This window comes from Halichoeres trimaculatus, unplaced genomic scaffold (assembly GCF_033239565.1).
Source record: "Halichoeres trimaculatus isolate MK-OKI-2021-1 unplaced genomic scaffold, fHalTri1.1 fHalTri1_scaffold_4, whole genome shotgun sequence".
NCBI lineage: Eukaryota > Metazoa > Chordata > Actinopteri > Labriformes > Labridae > Halichoeres > Halichoeres trimaculatus.
In genome coordinates this window covers 38,640,576-38,662,912 of record NW_027437182.1, presented here as the reverse complement: position 1 = coordinate 38,662,912, position 22,337 = coordinate 38,640,576, and the positions used below count along the sequence as shown (strand labels likewise).

The 22,337-nt window shown below is 40.6% G+C and overlaps 1 protein-coding gene across 5 annotated transcripts in view; it reads left to right on the top strand.

Moving 5' to 3' along the window:
* The window catches only part of LOC141789539 (lysine-specific demethylase 4A-like), a 64,737-nt gene that overhangs the window by 30,316 nt on the left and 12,084 nt on the right, over nucleotides 1–22,337 (top strand). For 2 of the 5 annotated variants that reach the window (XM_074669001.1, XM_074669003.1), the window contains exons 3-13: nucleotides 6,897–7,072; nucleotides 7,224–7,338; nucleotides 8,301–8,494; nucleotides 11,044–11,093; nucleotides 11,773–11,876; nucleotides 12,063–12,200; nucleotides 14,580–14,809; nucleotides 15,364–15,506; nucleotides 16,277–16,668; nucleotides 17,841–17,940; nucleotides 18,040–18,224. In XM_074669001.1, coding sequence (XP_074525102.1) covers nucleotides 6,897–7,072; nucleotides 7,224–7,338; nucleotides 8,301–8,494; nucleotides 11,044–11,093; nucleotides 11,773–11,876; nucleotides 12,063–12,200; nucleotides 14,580–14,809; nucleotides 15,364–15,506; nucleotides 16,277–16,668; nucleotides 17,841–17,940; nucleotides 18,040–18,224 — 1,827 coding nt within the window. The remainder of the gene's footprint in view (nucleotides 1–6,896; nucleotides 7,073–7,223; nucleotides 7,339–8,300; nucleotides 8,495–11,043; nucleotides 11,094–11,772; nucleotides 11,877–12,062; nucleotides 12,201–14,579; nucleotides 14,810–15,363; nucleotides 15,507–16,276; nucleotides 16,669–17,840; nucleotides 17,941–18,039; nucleotides 18,225–22,337) is intronic. The other 3 variants (XM_074669002.1, XM_074669004.1, XM_074669005.1) reach the window with 3 other exon arrangements.

The following is a 22,337-nucleotide window of genomic DNA, read 5'->3' as shown; positions in this document are numbered from 1 at the left end:
ACTGTCAAAGAGAAAAAGGACAAAAGAGCAGAAGAAATGTCAACAGGAGAGTGATAGAGAACGAGCTAAAGGCTAAAACATGAGCTCAAGGTTAAAACATGGGTTAAACTGTTTGTGATAATGATCATTCCAACCCACATGCAGCAGTTATTCTGCAGTGGTTTGTTCAGTCCTATGAGTCTATTAATAAAATGAAGAGTCAGGTTGCATAAAGTCTGCTTGGTAGATGGGCACTAGTACAGTGGTTCCCAACCTTTTTTGGGCTGTGACCCCATTTTTACATCACAAGTTTCTGGCGACCCAGACACCTTTGATCTCTATATATCTATATCTATCTATCTATCTATCTATCTATCTATCTATATATCTATATATCTATATATATATATATATATATATATATATATATATATATATATATATATATATATGTATATATATATATGTATGTATATGTATATATATATGTATATATATATATGTATATATATATATGTATATGTATATATATATATATATATATATATATATATATATATATATATATGTATATATATATATATATATATATATATATGTATGTATATATATATATATATATATATATATATATATATATATATATATATATATATATATATATATATATATATATATATATATATATATATGTATGTATATATATATATATATATATATATATATATATATATATATATATATATATATATAGATATATATATATATATATATATATATATATATATATATATATATATATATGTATGTGTATATGTATGTATGTATGTATGTATGTACAGACTGATGCGCTAAGCGGCGAGCGCCTCGTAGCCAGCTGTGGCTCTGCAGCGGAGGTAGCGCTGTTTTACGACACGATGAGACCTAGAGCCTTATTTAGCGGTGTTTTTGTGTGAAAGTAACGCTCTGAAAATTCTCTAAATAAAGCGTGAATGCAGACCGATATCAGATTTTTTCGGTGGGAGTCTGTTTATTTGTGGTTTTGTGTTTTCAAAGTCAGGTGCTGTGGTGGAGAGAGCGCATCTCATCCCCGACGTACCATCCAGTTGAGCGGTACTTTGACTTCATAGATATTATATACTGCATTTTTTTAAACTTGTTTTTTTTTATCATAATAATAATTATAATTATAAAGAAAAATGTGTGGTGTTTTGATTTAAATGAAATATATAGGCCTATTCAATCATTAAAAAATATATTAGTTTTTTTTAATCTTATTTTCTATTATCAATTGCTGGAAATTCCAGGTGACCCCATTTGAATTCCAGGCGACCCCATGTGAGGTCGCGACCCCAAGGTTGAAAAAGACTGCACTAGTAGGATACAATCGGGATTCAATAGTGTTACCCGGTACAGACACATCTCAAAGCACTGGGCTGTGAGTATAGCTAAATATAGCCAGCTACTTAACTGTGGTACAAGCTCACAAAGTTTGCTTGTTGTCACGTTTCAAACCGTAGTTCAACCTAGCTGTCGATAAATGCCTCACCTCATTGTGTGATAACATAATCACGTAAAACGTTGTTCCGGTAAAACGTTGTCTTTGAAAAAAAGTAGAGTAAAAAGAAGATCTTGGGCCTGTACTATGAATCTGGATTTTCTCCCAGCAATGTAATTTTAAGGCTTAACTCTGTATTTTCCATCTTACATGGTTCACTTCATTCTGGGATAAATCACCATGGTAACTTGTGCTGAACGACTAATCTGCTCTGGAGCAGGCCGATAAGAGATCAGAGAGTATAAAAGCGCCACCTCCCGAGTCCCGATCAATCTTTGTAGTACCTCAGGGGCCCCCATGATCTCTCCGTTACTTAGGTTGACTTAAGAGACATTTGCTGTCCTAATAACCTGCTCTAAAAAGCTGGATATCTCAGGATAAACTCAGTAAGTGAATCCAGGGTTTTACAGTCTTGATCAGTGCGCACTCACATTAAAAGGGGTGGAGTTTGCAGTGTCTGACCAATCACAAACATAAAGAGCTTTAGAGCAGCCAACTTTACCCTGGGGGAGCAAACAGTTATTCTTTAGAGACACAGTGAATTCAAACACATCATCGAGGCCAAAAAGCCTCCAGGAAGGAATGCTACCAGAAAATTTCCACGTTTGTTTATGTGAAATTTGTGAGATTACTCAAAAGTAGTTCATCAGACAATATAAACAGACAGTGCTCTGATCACTCAGTTTCATTTTATTACAGCACAGATGTTTGAGGCAGACACTTCATCAGGGCGCCTCCTTTGGTTTATATTGTCCACAATGTTCTTTGGAGGCTCAGCTTATCCCTGTATGAAGTGAACAGCATTGTAGGATAGAAAATCCAGGGTTATGCCTGGAATTACCCTGCTAACAGATAATCCAGCTTTGTAGTACTGGCCTTGGATCTCCATTTATTTCCAAAACAAACTCACACCTTGTTGATGCTGCGGTCCAGACAACTTGAAGGTTGGCGTCAGAGCATTCCAGATGTACAGTGTCAGCCATAATATCAATAGCTTGTCACTGGCAAGGTAATTTTGTGGCAAGCGGCAAGAGAATGAAACTTTCCAGCATATCTAAATGAAGTTGATCATGTTTTCTGAGTGAGAACTCTTTCATTGACATTTACCAATTTTCTATTCAGCTATACATACTATACATACTATAGATTATTGTTACCATGGTGGCGCTCACAATAGCTCCGGCTAACTGCTCTCCCAACCAGTGCATTGAAAACAGGCTAATAGACGTTCTTGGAGACAATAGTTTCTTCTACCATTGCTAGGCGCTGCCCAAGTAGCTGCCTGTTGCAGTAGCTGTCTTGTCTTTGTCCATTTCTTGTAATTTTTTTGTCTCTTTTTTGTAATCTTTGTATTTGGAGTGGATCATTACTTTGTATGGTTCATTGTTGGTCACGGACACCAAACTTTTTGTGGCCTCGGTGATATTTTTTACTACTTTTCTCCTGTGTTTGTCTGGAGATCCTACATGTAACCATGGCTGCATTGTTTACATGTGAACTCAGCTGTTAGCAGCCTGTAGCATGTCAATGCTAACTAGTGTAGGGCTTGATGATTTCCCTCAAGCTGAGGAGGAGGAAGTGAGGACGTGCTGGTTCTCGGGTGTGAGCTGGGAGGTGACGATGTGGACCTGTCCTTCCATTCATCGTTGTTGTGAACGTAGGATCTATCTCCGGGGGATGGACGAGCTAGCAGTGCTAGCCCAGCGGCATCGTGCTGTTCACGGACATGGCTGACGGAGCTGACATCGGATGCCGGCGCCACATTGGAGGAGCTTCGCCTGCTTTGAGCAGACAGGATCCAGGAGACAGAGACTGAACAGACTGCTGGGGAGGCTCAGTCCTGGACCCTGTGGAGGTGGAGACTGGCTGGGCTGGAGAGTGGTGGACGGGATGTCGTCATCTATTTTCTTATGGACCTTTTTGCACTTTCTATACACTGTCTTACTTTTGTTTTCTTAAATGCTGCTGTGACTCCTGAATTTCCCCTCGGGGATGAATAAAGTATTTTCTTTTCTATTCTATTATATTCTAAAACCAGAAATGACAGACACCGGATAGGACAGGAGGTCACTCAGAGCGTTACTGCTGATTTTATTAACTTGCAAAACATCCCGATGGACATACAAGAACTTCTGGGTCTTTCGTGGATCACCATGCTGGTGAAGAGGCGCACCCTGAGGTCCAGAGCAGCTCCAGCCTCACACTGGAGAAGCACGACATGAGGTGCACGCTGTGGGCAATCAACCCATGGAAAGCGGCTGGACCTGACGGTGTCCCTGGACGGGTGTTGAAGGACTACGCTGACCAGCTGGCTGGGGTGTTCACTAGAATCTTCAACCGGTCCCTGTCCTAATCCATCATTCCACTGTGCCTGAAGTCTTCCACTATCGTCCCCCTGCCCAAGAAGCAACACATCTCCAGCCTCAATGACCACTGGCCAGTAGCTCTCACTCCAGTGGCGATGAAGTGCTTTGAGAAACTGGTACGGCGTCACATCACCTCACTCCTCCCCGAGAGTCTCGACCTCCACCAGTTCGCCTGCAGGTCCAACAGATCAACAGAGGATGCTGTAGCCACAGCGCTCCACGTGTCACTGTACCACCTTGAGAAGCAGGGGACTTACACACGGATGCTCTAGCCTACAGGCTACAGCTCCGCGTTTAACACCATCCTTCCTCTCAAACTGGTGGGTAAACTGGGAGACCTTGGACTTCCACACTCCATCTATATGTGGATCTACAGCTTTCTTTCAGACCCCAGGCAGAGAGGGTGAGGGTGGGAGACCACACATCCAGGTTCATCAGCCTTGGCATCGGTTCCCCCCAGGGCTGCATCCTGATCCCTCTGCTCTACACTCTCTACACATCTGACTATACCTCTGCACGCCCCAGTAACACCATCATCAAGTTTGCCGACGACACCACAGTAGTTGGGCTCATCTCTAGGGCGGGGGGAGTCTGCATACAGGGTTAAGGTGGAGCAGCTGACTGGGTGGTGCAGAGATAACAACCTGCTCCTCTACACAGCTAAGACCAAGGAGCTGAATGTCTACTTTTGGAGGACTAAAACAGACATTCCCCCCCTACACATCAACACATGTGTTGAGAAGGTAGGGGACTTCCGCTTTCTGGGAGTTCACTTAGAGAAGGACCTGACCTGGACTTCAAACACCTCTGAGCCCCTGAAGAAGGCTCAGCAGAGACTGCACTTGATGCTCAGGAAGAACATCCCCCAGAAACTGTGTCTTTCTACAGCTGCACAATCGAGAGCATCCTGGTGTCCTGTCTGTGTGTGTGGTATACCAGCTGCACAGTGGCTCAGAGGACATCACTGCAAAGGATCATCAACACGGCCAAAAACATCACCGACTACCCTCTCCTCACACTGGAAGAACTGCACTATTCCCGCTGCCTCCGAAAGGCAGGAAAAATAACCTAGGACCCCTCTCACCCCGGACGCCACATGTTTAATCTGTTACCATCAGGCAGGCGGTACAGGTCTATCACTACAAGGACAAACCGGTTCAGAGACAGTTTCTACCCAACAGCAGTAAGGGTCCTGAACAAAGGCTAAAATCATTAACTCATTTGTTGTCATATAATTACAATATAACAATTACCTCTATGTCATCAATGCACCTGAACATGGCAGCTATTTTGCTCTTTACACTGTTTTGCACTGACTGAACCATTACTTCCGAGGTGAGTGGACGCTGGCACGTCTCGCTGCCGCTGCTCCCCCAACACGGTTTTAATCCTTTTCGTGAGCTCTTTTAAGCCTGATCGGAGGATTAGTAGACTATTATGAGTGTTGTTCAACTTACCTTTTCGTCACCGACTGTTGCTCCTGCATTGTGGTCTTAACACACTGGCAAACATAGCCCCCTGGTCAGATCTCTGCTTCCTGCTCTCTCTACATCGTCCCTGCTGCTGTCACTATGCGGATCAGCCCGCTGTGCTTCTGATCTGCTCTTCTCTGGACATCATTATCCGTGTGCCATCATCCTGTTACTGGACTTTATCAGTACACTGCTGCTAAGCTCCTCTGGATCCGCTGGCGCGTGCCCCAGCCTGCACCACCTGGGCTTCTCCAACACCCCGACATCGCTCTTCCTCCCCGGCGAAAACACATTCACCGTGGGTCCCGCACAACAACTCTTCAGCAATAAAATCCTTTTGATCCACCTCTCGCCGCCGTCCCAAAACTTCTGGCCGGACAGTCGACCACAGCGCGTTAGCCAGCCTAGCTCGGTCGGCTAACGCAGCTGTCAAACAGGACAACACCTCAGTCATCTTCGGTCTGTTCAACATTCGCTCACTTACAAGCAGGGGTCATCTCATTCAGGATCTCCTCACCGACCGTAAGATTGACTCCTCAACGTTGCCACTCCAGCCCGCTCCCTCAGATTCTCCTCCTCCACCCACCTCACTGTACCCTCTGCCCGCCTCAGCACCATGGGGAACAGGGCCCTCAGTCGCTCTGCTCCCCAGCTCTGGAACTCTCTTCTGCCAGATCTCCGCAACCTGACCTCTCTGACTCCTTTCAAATCCAAACTCAAAACTCACCTGTTCAGGACTGCTTACCCCTCTTGACATTCACCTACCTCCACTCCCCACCGGTTCTTCTCTGATGTGTGCTTTTTCTATTGTTGGTTTTTATCATTGTTGTTGATGTTATTTTTACTGTTGATTTTATTGTGGTTGTTTTTACTCTTGTTCAGCGTCCTTGAGTGTCCTGAAAGGCGCTTTTAAATTAAATGCATTACTATTATTATTACTGAAGGGCTTTTGCAATTTCGTAGTACTTGTTGCAATGACAAATTCTATTCTATTCTATTCTATTCTGTTCTATTCTATTCTATTCTATTCTATTCTACAGACAAAAACAGTAAGTAGATAACTTGATTCAGCAGCAAGTTATTGCAAACAATATCCATAATTAAATCTGTCAACTAAATCTGCCACAAGATAATTTTTGACAATGTGTCGCCATTCACTTGTAACTTTTCTGTGGAAGCTGAAGTTGTCATAAAATGAACCAAACTCGGTGAAGTCCAGTGTGTTTTTTTTTCTCTGGGTTTCTGATTCATAGCTCTGACTTCAATGGGTGTTCTAGTGGACATTTTTTAGTTGGGTGTTGGAAAATCCTCAACACCCCCCAAGAGACCCCCATTAGATTCATGTGCACACGGCAGTGTGGGCAAGTGCTCATGGGAAGCAGAGTCTTTATCAAAACATCAAAGATTCTGGCCAAAGGTGGCGCTGCAATCTACTTCAGTCAGATCGTCCACAAAGTTTTAAGTAGCACTGTTATGAATTTCTCCAAGGGATTAATGAAGTGTTTCTGATTCTTATTGCAGGTTATTCCGCCCAAAAGCTGGAAACCAAGGCAGACGTATGATGATATCGATGAAATGATAATTCCTGCTCCAGTTCAGCAGGTAGTGACTGGTCAATCAGGACTGTTTACGCAGTACAACATCCAGAAGAAGCCAATGACTGTCCAGGAGTTCCGAAAGACCTCCAAAATAGAAAAGTACAGTGCAGTGTTCCAAATATGAGCCTCAGTTAACTGATAGATGGAAATGACTGTTATGATCAAATATACGAAACCTTTTAAAGTAGATTCATTTCACTCTTGTTGAATTTGTAATAGTTTTCACTGATCTCAAAATAACATCCCACAGGTTCTGCAAACCACAGTGTGTAGATTCTGATGAGCTGGAGAGAAAGTTCTGGAAGAACTTGACCTTTAACCCACCATTGTATGGGGCTGATGTCTCTGGAACACTGTATGATTCAGTGAGTTGTCACAGGTTTGATGGAGCCACCACATTAACACCATACCATGGTTCTCCCGCTTGAAGAGTTAGGAGAGGGCTGCCTCTGACTACTTTTATAAAGTCTTATGACTGTTGCAATGTTTTTGATGTGGTGATAACACTGTTTTGTAATCTGTCCAGTGCATCAAAACACATAGTGCCAAAACTTCCTCCAATGGGCCAACAGGAAAAGTTATTTCATTGGCAAAAAAGTTAATTAAAGGATTATTTAATTTGTAATGGTCCATAATACAGTGTTGTAAAAAAAAAAAAAGGGGGAAAAAATAGTTCTAGTGATTCCGCAGCTGTTGGCGTGCCACAGTGATGAATGTTCCCTGGCTGTTGTGGTAGAGTTAACATTAAACAATCCTCATTTAGCTCCCCTTTTATGAGCCCTGGGGTTGACTGACCTTTAAAATAAACACAGCTGCTAACATTACCGCCGCCTTTTTAGAGACCAGTAACCTTCTCTCACCTGCCCCTCTGACATCACCAGGATTGCTAAACAGGATCCAGTGTGAATCAAATCAGTTCAAATACAAAAAAAAAAAAACTTTATTCATCCCCATTAATAAAGCAACAGGTGGCACCTCAGCTAGTAGAAGAAACTTGATAAATTGATAAGTGCTCACAAAAAGATTTGCATTAAAAAAAAACAACAGAAATCCATTCTCTGAAAAATAAATCTCAAATGCAAAAAATGTTCTTATACATATGATTTTTTCTGATACGATTGTTAAAATTCATAAAATGCACTTGTGAAAGTGTTTGTTGTGGCCAGTATGCTTGGAACACTTGCATTTCAGTAATGAGAGAACCTGCTTGGAAAAACCCTGGTAACTCAACCACCTGGATTTATGTCCTTACCTGTCTGATGTTTTAAAGGTTTGATTTTGACATCAGTATTATTTTGAAAACTTCTGCTGAATCCATCTTTTGCAGGACGTGAATGAGTGGAACATCAGCTGTCTCAACACCATCCTTGAAGATGTAGAAAAAGAAAGTGGAATCAAGATTAAAGGGGTCAAGACACCGTACCTTGATTTTGGGATGTGGAAAAGTTCATTTGCATGGCATACAGAGGACATGGATCTCTACAGCATCAACTATCTTCACTTTGGAGAGCCAAAGTCTTGGTATAGTAACTGCTAAATATTCACACTGCTACACAGATAAATATCCCATGTCGTTTAAGCCTTCCAGCTACCTACTACTTTAAACGGATGGGTTAAATCTGTATCTTGATGTTATTTTGTTAAATTAAATATTGACTTGAAATGTTTGCCCATGTAATTCAGTTTTCTGTAAACATTTTACTCAGTGTACCAACATTACTGGAATATTGATTGTCTTAAGTGTTTTTCTTTACTCCCTGTAGCAAAACAGAGGAAATGGCCCCTTATAGGCCCACTTACAAACTGCCCCCTCCACACAAGCCACATTAAGAGCCATCCCAAACCAATATTGACTTGAAATGTTTGCCCATGTAATTCAGTTTTCTGTAAACATTTCCAGTGTACCAACATTACTGGAATATTGATTGTCTAAAGTGTTTTTTTTTTTTTACCCCCTGTAGCAAAACAGAGGAAATGGCCCCTCATAGGCCCACTTACAAACTACCCCCTACACACTAGCCACATCAAGGGCCATCCCAAACCACGTAGTGCGGAGGAGGAGTGGACTCCCCATACTAAGATTTTATGATTTTACAGGGACAGTAGAGAGCCATACTTCACTCTTGGGCTGGGGTAGTTGGTAGAGGGAGTGTATTTCCCAGTGAATTCTTTGCAGCCAGTGGGCACATAGACCCACCTGCAGCCTATCAAGCAATCACAGTAAAGTTATGGAGCTCCTCTGTAGCATGGAGCCCAGTTTACTGGCAGATGAGCGAGCAGAAATGACATCAGTGTGGGAATGTTAGAGCAAATGGGTGTGGATGGGTAAGTGTGACCTGTGGTGTACAGCAGCTTTGAGTAGTCCATGACTAGAAAAGCGCTATATAAGCTCATGTCCATTTACCATTTACCATTTACCACTGGTCTTTCTGTCAGCCCTCAGTAACTGATAAGGAGATGCTCAGCCACACCATTGACACAGGAATCTTGTGCAACACAATGGATAATATAGGAATGTAAAGACTCGCTCCACTTTTTGCCTCCAGGAAACTGAGCTTTTTAAATCAACTCAATTATCAAACGTGTGTACAACCCAAAAATGGGTGTATGCTCACGTCCATACATACATTGCAGTCTATCAGTCTGAATGTGGGTATAGGGTACACTCAAATCTCACACCAGCTCTGAGTTCAAGTACGCAAGTTTCATGTAGGAGGGGAGCGTGGTAGGGTGAGGAAAATCTGTCTGTGGAGGAAAATTATTCAATCATACAAATGCAGACCATTTTCAGGCAGACTATCAGCCCTTCACAGAGTAATATTTAGATAGTTAAATAAAATACGACATCAAGAATGTCTTTAACGTTTCTTTCATCTTATGCCAACCTCTAAAATACATTGCTTAAGAAAAAGCAATGTATTATCAGCAATGAGCTTTCAGCTGATTTCTCTGTATACAAAGTGTTTATTTAATTTTGATTTATCAATTAATATTGATTATTTATTTACTTTTTAAAAATAGAGAGGCCATTATTGGCAGTGTTGGGGTAGTTCCCCACATAAAGTAATTAGTTACAAGTTAGTAGTTACTTATGTAAGTTGTACTGAGATTACTTTACTAATTAATGCATTTAAAAAGTAACTTTACTGCTAGTTACTTTACGTTCCACTTTTTTAATGCCCAAATTTATCAGGCAGGACTAGGACTAGGACAAACATCATGACCCTTTCGTCTCTTTATTTACAGTTTTCACTAAAGGGCATCTCTTAAGCCTTTCCATAAAGTGTGTTATTGCATACATCTAAACAAAATGTCAGATAACACTAAGCCATTCACTTAAAGAACAGTTACCCTGTCAGCACAAAGAAACGTGCCTCAGTTTTAAATCCACAAACTACAGAATGAAAGAGGCAATGTGGGTAACTGAATCAAATGTGGGCCTGCTCCTGACAACAAAACCAGCTTGCATGAAATCAGGGCAAAAAAAAAAGTGGGTTTAAGAGAAATAAATTTCACTTTATCTCATAAAATGTATATTTTTTCTCTATTCTTAAAAATAGTATTTGTATTGCATAAGTAAAAGTCTTTTGAATATTTGATCTGACAGCCTGTTCCTCCTTAGGGTCAGAACAGGGCTGCCAGACTAAAACTTTTTCCCAGACTAAAAAACCTTTCGACTGGTGCTCTTGGTGGTGAGCAGGATGTTTTGACACAAGTTTTGTAGTGTGGTTCTGGCCAATCGAATGTTTCGACAAGCTGCTTATTGAGTTTGCAGTTGAAAGACACCTTTGGCCTGGGCATAGAGTGCATTTCACACAAATATTTTTGTCCTTTAGAGCTATGAATTGAAAGTAAGGGGCAGTTTCCCCTGTTTTGCCAGCCCCGCTTTTGGACTCTTTGACCTCCTATCAGTCATGACTGCTACATGTACAATTTATCCTGGAAATTCTGTCACTTTGAATTAAGTTTTATCTTTAACAAGTTTTTAACTGCTAGCAAACCATATCCCAAGCTAAAATACTGTCCATATAGTCATCATTAACTTATATAAATTTGTATGTTGTCTTCAGGTATGCTGTTCCACCAGAGCACGGGAAAAGACTGGAACGACTTGCCAGAGGTGCGTGATGGGTCGCTGTAAAACTTCAAAAAAATTAATGAATGTGTAACAACAGGCAAACACTTTTTAATCTTCAATCAAACTTCATTATTAACGCAAGTGTAGTAGTGCAGTGTTTCTGGGACAAGCTCTACCAGGGGTCCTTTTATCAGTATTTATGGCTACCAAAGTGCTCATTCTAACTTGCTTGACCAAATCTCAGTATTTTCCCCTTTTTTGATTGTCATCAACAGTCCATTAACTCGTGGTCGTTCTTGCTCTCTGCTTTTGATTGCAGTGTGGTGGGTGCTAGTGTCAGTCAGTTTTAATTGTGTCTATGACAAATCAAACACCTACCCTCTATCTTAGTAAAAAAATCCAAATTACATGTTGCGTGCTACTTTACTGAACTGTTCATGTAGAAAGACACACCAGGGGCAGAGGCAGGTTGGACAAGCAACTGTGTGCAGTGACAAACCAGAGGTGCAAGTGTATGCGTCAAGAAATATCCTAACCTTCCAAGATGTCTGGCTGCCACAGTTTTGATATCATTCTGTTGAAATAACTTGCGGTGTTTGGTGTTTGACACACATGCATTCTATGAGCTTAACATCACTTATCGTATGTTATGTTCAGTTTTACTGATTATATGTACACATTCAGTATTGGTTGCTTGTGCTGATGTTTCCTCTATTTATAGGTTTCTTCCCTGGAAATGCTCAGAGCTGTGAAGCTTTCCTGCGCCATAAGATGACTTTGATTTCACCTTCAATTTTGAAAAAATATGGCATACCATTTGAGAAGGTGACATGCATTCATTATATTGTGGCCCCACGATAAAATCCAGAAAAACATGTTTAAGCTTCACTTTTATTTAGGGGACTTTTTTGTATGCAGTAAAACTAATTGATGAAAATTAAAAAATGCTGTTCAGACAGAATGGTAAAACAGTTGATTTTATTTGTGATTTTATGTTGGTTTTATATTTAGGTTGTTCAGGAGGCTGGGCAGTTCATCGTGACGTTTCCATTTAGCTATCATGCTGCTTTTAACCATGGCTTCAACTGTGCAGAATCCACCAACTTTGCCACCCAACGTTGGATTGATTACGGCAAACGGGCAACACTGGTACACAAACAGCCATCTTTGAATCTATTGCCTGAGGAGTGACTCAAGAAGTTTGAATAACTAATCAAGTATTGAAAATGGTGTTGTGCTACTGCTACTACAACTAATAATAATAATAATAGAAATGATGATAATAATAATAATTATAGTAATAATAATAAGAAGAAGAAGAAGAAGAAAAAGAAAAGCTTTTCTTAAAGCACTTTATAAAGTTCTTCAGGGCCCAAAATTAATGGTTGCCCGAATGTCCGGGGCAGCTTCAGCAAGCAAAACATGCAAGGCCATCCAAGCACAACTCTGAGCCTTTCTATTTATTAATTTAATTATTTTCTTCTCTTTTTTTCTGTCTTTTAAAGAAACATCTACAAAGCAAATCGGTTCACTGGATCATTTGATCAGATCATTGTTAAATTTACACTATCATTTTAATTATGTTAATGACATGCATGCTGCTTTCAAAAATAATGCCCTGGTCATTTTTAGATTTAGAAAGTGAAGAAACATATATCAGTTTTTCCCAGAACACTTCACTCTATCAAAGGAAATTTTTAGGTGATATGGATGGAGCATGACGGGACACTGATGGGCAATCTACATTATCTTTCAATTGGAAAGACTCAGGGAAAAGTTGAGTCCTGTCTTTTCCACCAACTGAACCCTCCGTTTAGCTTAAATCCATCCGCTGATGAGAAAAGCAGCGTAATTTACCTTTAACCAGGTAACAAACAGGGAGAAAATTGAAATTAACCTGTGTTAAATTAAACAAATGTCAGGTAAATCAAATTGGTCAGGAGGCAGGCCCTTTCCTCACTTCTTCAGGTCTTCTTTGCTGGGTTTTTTATTGAACTTAACCCATTCCAACATCCAGTTATGACAACTTTTTGAAACCTGACTATTAACTCCCCTTTAATTCCATAAAGCAGACTCAAAACTTAAATAACTTCAACCCAAATTGAACAAATATCAGGTCAATCATACGCTGAGTATACATACTACATCACCTACCAAAAAGCAAAAATATTTCTTTGATTCAAAACTGCACAGCGCATGGAACCTGTTTAGGGAACACTTAAGCACTTAATCTGACACTTGCCCTCTTTTTGTCCTTTGGGGTAGAATGAGTCAGAAGGTCTCAGACCCAGGTCTTAGATAATTTTCAGCACTAACTATTTAATGTTGTTGAATGTTGAAGTATATTGTTACAGCAACTTATTGTGGTTGGTTGGCCTCATTATTTTATTTAAAAAAAAAATCTTCTTAAAGAAATTTGTAGTTTAACTATAACTTGTGAAATTTAGACTAACTTACAACACAACATTATACCCTAGCCTTTATGATAGTGAACCCAATCACTCACCTGTTGATTCAAGAATCATGTTTACAGCTTCTTCTGCACTAAAGATTCTGTTTCTTCTTGAAGCAGCCGCCATCATGAAAGCTTGTTAAATTGCCCAAAGTCACATATTTTATCCTAAATAATCCAAAATTTTGACTTGGGCTAGAAATATAAAATGGCCTAAGTCACCCTCTTGACATAGGCCATTATATATGTATATATCGTCTAACCCTACTATAGGGCATAAAGAACATGGCCCTTTTAGCTAAAGCTTTAAGCAATTTTACCAGAGATGGCCAGCATTATCAAGGGACAATTTTAGCTAGAACTAATTTTCCTTAAACAAATGACTTAGGCCATTAATTAAATTGGGTGACGATATTATTTTCAGTGGGCTAACTTGTAGCTAATAGATATAGTTTCCTTACAAAAGAAGTGTAGCGTATTGCTTTCCTCAGTTGTCAGGCAGTGGATTTTAGTTTTAAGTTTGTTGTAAGCAAAATGTGTGCACAGTATGCCAGAAAAGTACCTCCTAGACAGGGCAGACAGGAATTTAGAAGGGGCAAATAAATTTGGGAGGAAGCAGTTGCCCTGTTCAGTTCAGTTCAGTTCAGAGCTTTTATTGTCCCTCCAGGGGAAATTTTGTTTGCAGTGTGGGCACATAAAACAACAACAATCAATAAATAAACATTTGTACAGGACAACGTCGCAAGAACAAACATATTCAAACGTAACATGAACAACCCCCCGGAGATGTAAAATGATTTAAAGGGTTTAAGAATAAATCAATAAATGAAGAAGTGAGGTCATGGGTAAAACCAGTTGTCAATCGTCAAACAAGGATAAAATATGTCAGGTCATCTGAGCATTGCCATTAAGAGTTGTGCAAGTTGACTGCAGTGATTGCTCGTGGCACAAAGGAAAATTTGTACCTATTAGTACGTGCCTGAAGGGCAAGTAAGCAAGAACACCAACATCTGACCCTTTTCTTCAACAATCACATGTAGATATAGCCTAAAATATTGGTCTGTGTTTCTTTCCAGTGTTCATGCCGGCAGGACATTGTAAAGATTTCCATGGATGTGTTCGTGCACAAGTTTCAACCAGAACGTTACCACTTGTGGAAAGCAGGGAAAGACGACACTCCCATCGACCACTCCAAACCGACACTAGAAGTGGCTCATTTTCTCAAAGACACCACAGAGACTCCAAAACTGAGTCCAGATGAAGATGAATCTGAGGAGCCAAATACACCTGTCCAGGAAAACAACAGGTTTAGTTTCGCTTTTCCTAAATCCTTTAAACTTTTTCTGCTCTCATCTTATACAACTTATATAACTCTCAGAAGATAAGAGACTCCCGCCCCACACACACCATGCATGCACTCAGACCGTCTCTCCTGCCATGTCACACGCGCACACACACACAGACACACAGCACAGACTGTCGCGTTAAAGGGGCAGGGCTGGCAAGTAACAGTTTGTATTAGCAAATGTGAGCAGTACACCGTATATATTACACACACATATAAAAATTTCAACTTTAGCTGGCTGCCTGCCTCCCTCGTCATGGACCTCACTGCACGTTACTGCCAATATCATAACCTTAGCCTGACTCATCAGCCTCCACTTTCAGGCAAGTTAAGTATTTATGTCACAAGAGATATAACCTACAAGTTGTGCTGTAGAGTTTCTCACTTTGTTATGAAGAGCATAACAAATATTTGCTTTTATCAAATATTTGTCATCTTAACTTAAAATGATGGCTGTGCTGTGAAAGTCTCTCCCTCTGAGTATTGCTGTTCCACTAATGTCTTGCATGCCTCAGTCCTAAGCCTCAAGTCAGGACCAAATGTCATCTGGAAGCGTTTGAAGAATCTGAAGACCTGAAGCCTTCACTCTTGATGAAGGAATCAGAACCAAAGACGGACAAAGCCTCACTGACGAGAGTTTCAGAAAGCTCATATAAAGGTACTGCACAGTGTTCCTGTATTCAGCCTCAGGGTTAGGATTTAATCACATGTTGTAGAACCTCACCAAGCTGAGCTAATGTAACCTGGCTCTTCATTTTATTGATGGACTCTCAAGTTTGAACAGAATATTTAGGTGCTGATCTCATTGTAAAGTGTAGATTAGGATCAGGCATGAATCTAAAAGAGAAACTTTTTCGAGATCACTTAGAAAGTCCTCACAGTCATTTTTAAGTCCAATTTCGTTGGCAGATTTGTAAAACATCTCATAAAATGCCCTTATTATCAGCCAGCACTGGATTAAAAGTACTTTCAAACACACTGTCCGAACAGGAAAACTTTTATCTTTCTCAGATCATTTTGTTCTCAATAGCTGGTATCACAAATGTCTTATAATTGTTATTTCTTCCAAGTCTCACCCTATAAGTGGGTTTTCCATTTTATCTCAGGATTGCATGGACCAATAGACAGACAGCTCATTCTTATTCTGATGAGGTCTACCTAGATATTTTCATGGACTAACAAACTTTACTCCAAGCATCCATTCTCTTAGATTCCATCATCCAATTTTATGACACCTTATGTTCTTGTATGTTCATACATTTTTGTAGTTCAACGTGAACAAGGTAAGGCCTACACCTATCTTGTAAAAGTCCTTGTTGGTGAGACTTGCTGGCCTATTGGAATAAACCCCTTACTTTGTTTAATACGTAACAAACTTCAGTAAGCTACTACTTAAGCAATCATATGGGTGTTGTACTTTTCTTTCAGAAACAATAAAAGCTGCCAAGCTGAAGCGTAAACTGGATAAACATAAGAGGCTGCAGTCTAAATCTTATCTTAAAGTCATTGCAAAGAAAAGCTTGAACAGACAGAGTCCTCCAAAAAAAGAGAAAAATGGAGTCTCAACGTTCAGTGCCTCTGAGAAACAGGCAGTCCCTCTGTGCTCTGAGAAGGCTATCATCTGTGGGGAACCAAAGCTTACCAGCAGCCAGACACATAACGTGTTTCAGAGGACTATGAGCCCTGCAGATGTCCTGCACGTTCACAGCTATGCCAAAGGAGACTACGGAGGAGAGGGAGAACTCCCAGCCAAGGAGGAGAGGAAGGTTGAGAGCAGCGACAGCGAGATGGAAAAAGAATACAAGCATATTTGCAAAGCAGTGAGTGGACTTTATCGGTAGCCTACATTTGATGTTAATAGAATGCAACAGTAGTGATGATTCTATTAACCTATTTTTTTAATTTTCAGATAACCTTTTAATACACAGAACTGTGAAATCCAACAGTACAGCTCAAATATTCAATAGACTCTAAAAATATTGATGCTCTAAAACAGGGATTTCCAAAGTGTGGTGTGCGCACCCCCTCTGGTATGCGAGCTATTGCTAGGGGGTGCACGAGTGTGTAAGTGTAATGGCAGCTAAGCAACATCATTTATTGATATTGTATCAATAAATAGATACATAAATAATTAAATTAATAATTTAAAAACTTTTTAATGTGGGTTAACAGTTAAAATATTTAAATGCTGAAACTTTGTTACCTAGTAATGACTGCTATTCATTGCTCGGCAACCGTACTTGACTTTTACTTGACTTTTAAATATTATCATTGTCATTTTTATATTGTTACTTACTGTTATTCTCCCCACTGTTTGTTTATGTGAGAAATCATTGGGCCCATTATTGTACATTCTGTTCTGTGTTAACAGTAAATTAAGGTATCAAGTTTAAGAAAATTTGATACCATATATGTGCCTTTAAAGACTACGCCTTTTCCTTTTTCATGTTTCTGGCATTGGGTGTGCATCGGCTAAGTCAGGAGGTAAAAGGGGGTGCACAGCCTGAAAAGTTTGGGAACCGCTGCTCTAAACCATTCACGAACAAGAACCAATTTGGTAATAAATTAAAGTGTGGTGGAAGAAGAGAATACACTTCTGTGGCATTCAGATTCTGAGTAGATGAATAATTTAGAGAAGTGTTTTGTTCAACATTATAGTTGTATAGTTCACTCCATTTTTAGTCATGGGATACTCAGGGGGCAAAAGAGAAATGTCCTGCAAAAACATTTTCAGAAACAGAAAAATTTCACTATTTTAGGAAGTTTTTGTTAGATCTAAGATTTTGATTATATTCGTTTCACTCTTCTGTAACCATCTGAAATGATCCTCTCAGATTGGTCTGTGGATCCAGTGACAGAAATTCAGTAGACTTTAAACTATCTCTAGAAAATCAAAGAACTATGGGAGCAACAAAACAGATTTCAGTTTTCAGAGGCATAAAAAATCCTTTTCAGCAAAGATGCTGTCAATAACCACAGTTTGCATATCCAGCAGATAAAAGAGGAGGTAACAAGAGATGGCGAGCTAAGACCTGACCTGGGACAGCTCCCAGGCCACCATCCTCTCATTAAGGACGGCATGAGCGATGAAGGTCTGTCACATCAGCTTAAACCCACTGAAGTTGAGATGTACAAATAGAGCCTCTATAATGTCTTTTTTAATGTGAATGTCCTCTCTGTGTATACATCAGAGGCTCCACAGGAGGCCCTACCAGTGGAAGAAGGTGGCATGGAGGGGGGAAGCTTGGCTAAGCCTCTGGCTCCCTTGTGGCAGAGTGGACCCCCCAATTTGAAGAAAGAGAGGGAGTATAACCAGTGTGCGGGCTCCAAACCTCCATACTGCTCCATCTGCACGCTCTTTTACACATACCAGCAGGTACTTAGCACCAAGGCTGCCATGCTCCAATCACAAACACTTTACTGCTTAGCTCTGCAAACTTCCAGCATCACAGAAAATAAAATGCTTGTGCTCTTAGTCAACAGAAAAATACTATTGCCACTGTGTGAAATACGGGGGGTCTCGGGGGGTTTGAGACCCAATAATTGACAGAAGACATGCAACTGAAAACCTTTGGGATGGTATCTTTAGAAGTATATTTTGCCAGGTATGCATGCGTTTGTATGAGTGTGTACCGGCACGGGAAGGAAGCATGAGTGTCCTATTTGGTTGAAAGCAAATCTGTGGTTTTGTAGCTGTGTGAATGGTCCCCTATTGATAATTCTCCTCTGCTCTCTGTCGTGCATGACAAAGGCCCCCCTACCCCGTGTTCACACACACACACACAAACGTGTGTGCACTTCGGTTATTATAGTTTCACATTTTTCATTTCAGTTTAATTAAATAAAATATTTGTCCCAGGGAGCCAGTTCAAAGGCACGCAGAGGAGTAAGATAGCAAGGTAAATTAACAAGAGTGCAAATGAAGAAATAAAACAAACTATTAAGCTTTTTCTACAAACTATGTGCTTTTTCTTTTTTTAAAGTAATTTATTGGGTACCTTCCTCCATCGTTTAAATCACGTAAATTCCTAAAGCTACAAGTTATCCAACTAAAGTAAACAAACCTCCATCGGTCATGATCAGCAGCAGCCTCCTTCACTCTAGCTGAAGATGTTCCGTCCTCTGGGAGCTGAAGTCTCAGCAGAAAACTGAAAGGTTTAAGTTGTGTAGAGTCTTCCAATAAGACTACATTTTTCCGGTGCGAAGGGAAGAACTTCTCAGACGCACGTTTAAGTAGTAACGGAAATCAAAACTTGAAAAAAACAATACCATTGTCCTTTGAGCTTTGGATGCCTTGACCCGTTTATTATTCACCCAAAAAGAAAACAAATAATCCACGTTAAACACAAATAACCAAAACGTTTCACCCCCGTTCCAACAAGCATGGTTAAAAAACTGTATACCTCCCATTCCACACACACCTGGCTCATTGACTCAGGCTTCTTAAATCCCTTTTAAACACCACTTAATGGCAGAACAAAAAATTGCGTTCTTGAACGTTCTTGAACATACAACAAACAAAAGAAACCAAGAAGAAAACAAAACTAAATTATGGCTCCAACAATTTGCTTAAATAGTTGAATCTCAAAAACTGTTGAAGATGTCTAGAAGCTAGATCAAACATGAATAGCCGAGAGATTTGTAAACATTTTAAAGCAAAAGTGGGAGTCTGTAGGTGGTAGTTTGCTAAAGTGTTAACATCTCAAAGTTGAGGGAAAATTAGGGGGGAGAGTTGAAGATTCTTTATGGGACTGTTTTTTTGCCGTTTTTTGTGAATAATTTGGCCAAAAATTCATGAAATAACAAAACAAGTCATAGCACACCTTTCCCCATCAAGCCGCACATTTTGATTAGACTTGTAGTGAAGACCGCCTCAGCCAAGACCAAGACCAGAAGGTAACGAGACCAAGACAAGACCAAGACTAAGACCGAAACAGAACAAGCCAAGACCAAGACTTAGTCAAACCAAGACCAAGACCGAGACCAAAAAAAGAAAAAAAACAGTCTAGGGTTGGAGTTACTATTACACCATAATCTGCATGAGTTAAAGAGCAAAAGCACCACCCTGGGGTTCAGCTGCATGGTATAAATATGATTATTAAATATAACAATTGTATTATTTCAGTACAGAGACAGTGCATGTCTTGTGTGTGAACTGTGAATTAATGTGTTTGTCGTGGTATGGCTGCATCCCAGTTCGAGCAGGAGGTATACACTCAACAATTCTATATTTGGCAGATGCTGAAGCAGTGATGTGTTATTTTAATAAAAAGCAGATGGAGTGAGACAGAAAGTTGTGCACTGACACCACCCAAAAATGCCCAGTGTCTTTTTAGAATAATCATATTAAACATATTTAACAAGGTAAAGATATTTATCAACAATTAGGTAGAGCTACAGTTTGAAACGTGACAACAAGCTAACTTTGTCAGGTAGTCGCAAAGTTCAGTAGCCGGCTACATTTAGCTTTACTCACAGCCAGTTGCCCTGAGACTTGTCTGTAGCGTGTAACATTAATGAATCCTGGTTCTGTCCCACCAGAGTTCATCTACCAACTCCAACCTCACCAATCAGAACTAAAGTAACCTCACTCTTCATTTTATTGATAGACTCTCAAGTTTGAACAGACCACTGCAGAATAACTGCTGACTGTGGGTTGGAGTCAACATTATCACAAAGTTTAGCCAGTGTTTGAGCCGACACTCTATCTCTCTCCTGTTTCTCTTTCTTCTGCTCTTCTGTCATTTTTCTGTCCAACAGTTAGGCTCCAGTGTCCACCATCACTACAAAATTAATCACAGAAATCGTTTTCAGTGGAGAAAAACACAGACCTCTCTTCTCTCTATTGAACCCCGTCAGCTGGCGTGGTGTTGTCATAAAGACTTCGACATTCTGTAAATCAATCCAGTCCTGTCCGACCAAAGAGAGAAGCTGAGAAATAGCATTTGGAAATAAGCTATGTTGATGCTGATAGTCTCATTTTAAGTTGTGTATTACAATCAGGCATAGAACAGAAACTATTTCAAGATTACTTGTAAAGTCCTCACAGTCCCTTTAATGTTTTTTCTTTTGTTTTAATGATAGTTCTTAATATTATTATTATTATCATTATTTATTAATTTATTTATTTAATTAGTTAAAGCTGTATCCTTTCAATCCTGTATTTTTAACACATACATAGCGAGTGCCCTGGTCGGGGCACCCCATTCTAAGGTATCTGGACACACCTCTGCACGTCAGTGCAAATTTCTCTGCAGGTGCGTTATGTTGCTTCGCTCATCAAAAGATAGATTTATGCTGAACAGAGGGTTCAACTCATGGATTAGGGGGAGTTACGACGCAAAATGTGACTTTACTTTCCCCAGGTAAGAGTCAGATGACTCCCCAAGCATGCGACGTGTCTCTCTCTCTCACTCAGGTTAAATTGATGTGCTCATCATCTGCTCCCCGTCTGCTTCACCGCAGTCACAAACAGGATGAGCACAGACGTTTGTCACAAAATACTCAAAGGGCGTGTAGAAATAATAAAAGCCATTATAGAAAGTTGTGCTCTACAAAGCCAGCAGTGTGCCTGGACATATTGTTTGCTTCTAATCCCTCTGAGACCGATATGTCAGTCTGAGAACGGGAGACCCCGAGACCAAGACAAGACAGAGACCAAAGACTGTCGAGGCCGTGACAAGACCGAGACCACGAAAAAGTGGTCTCGCGACCAAGACCAGTCTCGAGACCTACAAGCCTAGTTTTGATATATGTGGGGTTTTCTCAAAGCCCTAGGAGGAGAAACAAATCAAAATTTTGGAAGATGAGATGGAAAAGAAGGAACAAACAGAAGAGCAATAGGGGCTTCCTCTGCTGTGGAGGAGGCGGCTCATTGCAAGCCCGAGCGATTACTAAAGTCACAGGAGAACAATATGTTGAAATCTCTCTCAGTCGTCCTCAGACCAGCTTCCATCGGAGTCTCCAATCCTTCCGGCTCTCCATACACCCAGCCAGCTGCGAGGAGCTTCCAGCTCCTGCATCCCTTTTCAGGACGTCCACATATGTTAGCATGAGACATCCTCGGGATCGATGCCCACGTGTTGGTTCCCACAGGACCAGCCTGCTGGCCGGGAGCTCCCGATGTCTGTGGCAGCGGCCGGCCAGCCTCATCCTCCTAGCTGCTACTTTCTTGCTTAGTCTCGGCAGTTGCCTGAGATCTTTGTTGGAAATGTGGATGTTCTGGTCGACATTCAGAACAGCCCAAAATATTCTGGTGTAGCACCCATCCAGGGACTTTTGCAGGGTGGGTGTCAGGGTCCAGCTTTCACAGCCATACAGTAAGACAGACTCTACAGTGGCGTGTAATAGATTCAGCTTTATGTGTTGAGGGAGATTTGAGCACAATGCTCTTGACAAACCGTTCAGGGCCCTCCATGCTAGTGCCTTCCTGATCTTAAGGTCCTGTTCTATGGAGTTTACCCAGGAACCCAGTTCACTGACCTCTCGC